Below are 4,144 nucleotides of genomic sequence, written 5' to 3' on the forward strand. Positions count from 1 at the left end.
ACAAAGTGCCTGGGGAGAGGGAAGTCTGGGCTTCCCCCGCGACCGGACCTCTGATAAGTGGAAGCAGATGCATGGATGGATGTATAATATTTCGGTTTAGGGCAGACAAACTGCTTTACGGTAGACGAAAACTTGACTGCTGTTGTTGTGTGTTGTTACCGCGCTGGGACGAGGTTAATGAAACTGCCTAACAATAAACCCACATAAGAAACCAAAAACTCGCCCTCGATCATTCTACAGTTATAACCTCATTGGGCAGACACGCTCTTTATATTGTGGGAAAGGTGACGTGTAAACAGGCTGTCTTCACTCAGGTCCGCGTGGAACTGGAGGGGGCGTGGCCTCCAGCTCTGCCAGAATTTCGGGAGTTGGAGGTTTTCAGGAGAGGCGCTGAATTTCGGGAGACTCACGGAAAATCCGGGAGGCTTGGCAATTATGGCCTCAAGGCCATTTTAAATGTTAATAAAAGAAACATCTGAACCTGTTTCAGTGAAGAAAATTTTATTTTTTAGGAAAAATAATTTGATGATTCTTTTGTAACATCACTAAGCTAAGCTAGGCTAGGCTAGGTTAGAGTATGCTCAGTTGCAGTAGTTCTGCAGGTCAAAGATGTTACAAGGTTTGTGGCAGCACTGCTCCACGATGCCTCGCTTCACCATCGCCTCCATCTGGTCCTTGAAGCCCAACTCCATCACCTCGTTGTCGCCGCCTGCAGCCCCGCCCACTTTTGGCGCGAGGAAGCCTGATTGGACAAAAAGCACACGTGGTCAACGGGCCGGCGCGAGGTGACGTGACGTTGACTGGGGGGGGGGGGGGGCCTCCTTACCCAGCAGGGGGTCCACGTCCCTCTTGGGGTTGTAGAAGAAGCCTCTCTCGCCGCACACCAGGTACAGGGCGTCCACCAGGTGAGAGCCGCACAGGTGCTGCGGGGAGGCGGCGGCCTGGTAGTCCGGACTCCACGCTAGCGACAGGACCAGAAGAGACACCGTCTGGAGCCACAGCACCGCCATTGTGGATCTGAGCACGCACACGCAGGTCAGCCGGCGTGGTCGCCACCGAGGGAGGAGGCGGGGCTTACCTGGAGGGTCGGAGTAGGTGGTTGATGATGAAGAGGATGCTGAATTGGAGGAGCTGAGAGGTGTGAGGTCGAACACAAGACCTCGTGCCTTCTTTATGCTGGCGTGCGCTCGCCAGGCCACGCCCCCTCCTCTGCCTGATTGGCTGCTTTCTGTCGAGCAAACACGACAAATGAGGCGACTTGATGCGATCGTCTTCGCACAAATATTGACTTTCTTGACGTCTTACTCGAGTCCACCGCGACCCGTCTTCATCGTCCTGCCCCTAAACTAGTCCTGTCATCTAACTAGTCCTGCCCTCTAACTAGTGCTGTTCCTGAACTAATCAGGCCCCTAAACTAGTCATGCCCTCTGACTAGTCCTGTTCTTCAACTAATCAGGTCCTTAACTAGTCCTGCCCTCAAACTACTGCTGTTCCTGAACTAATCTTTTCCCTAAACTAGTCATGTCATTTAACTAGACTTGCCCTCTAACTAGTCCCGTTCCTGAACTAATCAGGTCCCTAAACTAGTAATGCCCTCTCACTAGTCCCGTTCTAGAATTAATTAGGTCCTTAACTAGTCTTGCCATCTAACTAGTGCTGTTCCTGAACTAATCCTGTCCCTAAACTAGTCATGTCATTTAACTATCCCTGCCCTCTAACTAGTCCTGTTCCTGAACTAATCAGGTCCTTAAACTAGTCATGCCCTCTAACTAGTCCCGTTCCTGAACTAATCAGGTCCCTAAACTATTAATGCCCTCTAACTAGTCCCGTTCTAGAATTAATTAGGTCCTTAACTAGTCTTGCCATCTAACTAGTGCTGTTCCTGAACTAATCCTGTCCCTAAACTAGTCATGTCATTTAACTATCCCTGCCCTCTAACTAGTCCTGTTCCTGAACTAATCAGGTCCTTAAACTAGTCATGCCCTCTAACTAGTCCTGTTCTTGAACTAATCAGGTCCTTAACTAGTCATTTCCCCTAACTAGTCATGTCATCTAACTAGTCCTGTTCCTGAACTAATCAGGCCCCTAAACTAGTCATGCCCTCTAACTAGTCCTGTTCTTGAACTAATCAGTTCCTTAACTAGTCATTTCCCCTAACTAGTCATGTCATCTAAGTAGTCCTGACCTCTAACTAGTCCTGTTCCTGAACTAATCAGGTGCCTAAACTAGTCATGCCCTCTAACTAGTCCTGTTCTAGAACTAATCAGGTCCTTAAGTAGTCATTTCCCCTAACCAGTCATGTCATCTAACTAGTCCTGCCCTTTAACTAGTCCTGTTCCTGAACTAATCAGGTCCCTAAACTAGTCATGCCATCTAACTAGTCCTGTTCTTGAACTAATCAGTTCCTTAATTAGTCATTTCCCCTCACTAGTCATGTCATCTAACCCGTCCTGACCTCCAAACTAGTCCTGACCTCCAAACTAGTCCTGAACTAATCAGGTCCCTAAACTAGTCACGTCCTCTAACTAGTCCTGATCTTGAAGTAATCAGGTCCTTAACTATTCATGTTCCCTAACTAGTCATGTCATCTAACTAGTCCTGACCTCCAAACTAGTCCTGAACAAATCAGGTCCCTAAACTAGTCATGCCCTCTCACTTGTCCTGTTCTTGAACTACTCAGGTCCTTAAGTAGTCATTTCCCCTAACTAGTCATGTCATCTAACTAGTCCTGCCCTCTAACTAGTCCTGTTCCTGAACTAATCGGGTCCCTAAACTAGTCATGCCCTCTAAATAGTCCTGTTCTTGAACTAATCAGTTCCTTAATTAGTCATTTCCCCTAACTAGTCATGTCATCTAACTAGTCCTGACCTCCAAACTCGCCCTGAACTAATCAGGTCCCTAAACTAGTCACGCCCTCTAACTAGTCCTGTTCTTGAACTAATCAGGTCCTTAACTAGTCATGTCATCTAACTAGTCCTGCCCTCTAATTGGTCCTGTTCCTGAACTAATCAGGTCCCTAAACTTGTCATGCACTCTAACTAGTCCTGTTCTTGAACTAATCAGGTCCTTAACTAGTCATGTCATCTAAGCAGTCATGTCATCTAACTAGTCCTGTTGTTTAACTAGTCCTGACCTCTAACTATTCCTGTTCCTGAACTCATTATCTCCCTAAACTAGTCATGTCCTGTAACTAGTGTGATCCTTAAACTAGTCCTGGCATTAAACTAGTCCTGTTGATAAAATATTCCACGCCTTAAACTAGTTCTGTCCTCAAACTAGTTCGAGCCGCAAACTAGTCCTGACCTTAAACTAGTTTGGTGCAAAAATCAGACCTGTCCTCGGGCTGGTCCCGGCCTTTAAGAGGTCCTGTCCTCAAACTATCCCGGTCCCTCAACTAGTCCTGTCCTCCAACTAGCCTGGTCCCTGAACTAGTTCTGTCCCTAACCTAGTCCTGACCTCCAACTGGTCCTGCCCTCAAACTAGTCCGGTCCCTGAACTAGTCCTGTCCTCCAACTAGCCCGGTGCCTCAACTAGTCCTGTCCCTAACCTAGTCCTGTCCTCCAACTGGGCCTGTCCTCAAACTAGCCCGGTCCCTGAATTTGTCCAGTCCCTAAGCTAGTCCTCCTGTCCTCGGACTGGTCCTGGCCCTAAACTAGTCCTTTCCTCAAACTAGTCTGGTCCGTAAATTTGTCTAGTCCCTAAACTAGTCCTGTCCTCAATCTAGCCCAGTCCCTGAATTTGTCCAGTCTCTAAGGTAGTCTTCTCCCTAAACTAGTCCTGTCCTCAAACTGGTCCTGGCCTTAAAGTAGTCATGTCCCTAAATTAGTCCTGTCCTCGGACTAGTCTCCCTGCCATTTGATGATGGTCCAAAGAACTGACAAGAGAAAAACGTTCATTTATTCAATTGTTGATTCATTTGTTGATTCGTTCATTCATTCAATTGTTTGTGCATTCATTCATTCATTCATTTAATTGTTCAGCCATTCGTTTATTCATTCATTCATTGTTTGTTCATGTATTTGTCCTTTCATTCATTTATCCATTAATCATCTGTTTCTTCATTAATTCAATCGTTTGTGTTTTCACTCATTCATCTCTTGGTTCATGCATTCATTCATTCATTCATTCATTTGTTAGTTCTTTC

General features: G+C 46.6%; 1 protein-coding gene across 1 annotated transcript; it reads right to left on the reverse strand.

The window, feature by feature from the left end:
* Positions 1-481: 481 nt before the first annotated feature.
* ins (preproinsulin) lies at positions 482-1,139 on the reverse strand. Its single transcript, XM_061896546.1, has 3 exons — positions 1,079-1,139; positions 827-1,017; positions 482-742 (listed from the first exon to the last, which is right to left on the reverse strand). The coding sequence occupies exons 2-3, from the start codon at positions 1,008-1,010 to the stop codon at positions 582-584; spliced, it is 345 nt and encodes a 114-aa protein (XP_061752530.1). The 5' UTR covers positions 1,011-1,017; positions 1,079-1,139; the 3' UTR covers positions 482-581.
* Positions 1,140-4,144: the final 3,005 nt, after the last annotated feature.

The sequence above is a fragment of the Nerophis ophidion genome, linkage group LG04 (assembly GCF_033978795.1).
Source record: "Nerophis ophidion isolate RoL-2023_Sa linkage group LG04, RoL_Noph_v1.0, whole genome shotgun sequence".
NCBI lineage: Eukaryota > Metazoa > Chordata > Actinopteri > Syngnathiformes > Syngnathidae > Nerophis > Nerophis ophidion.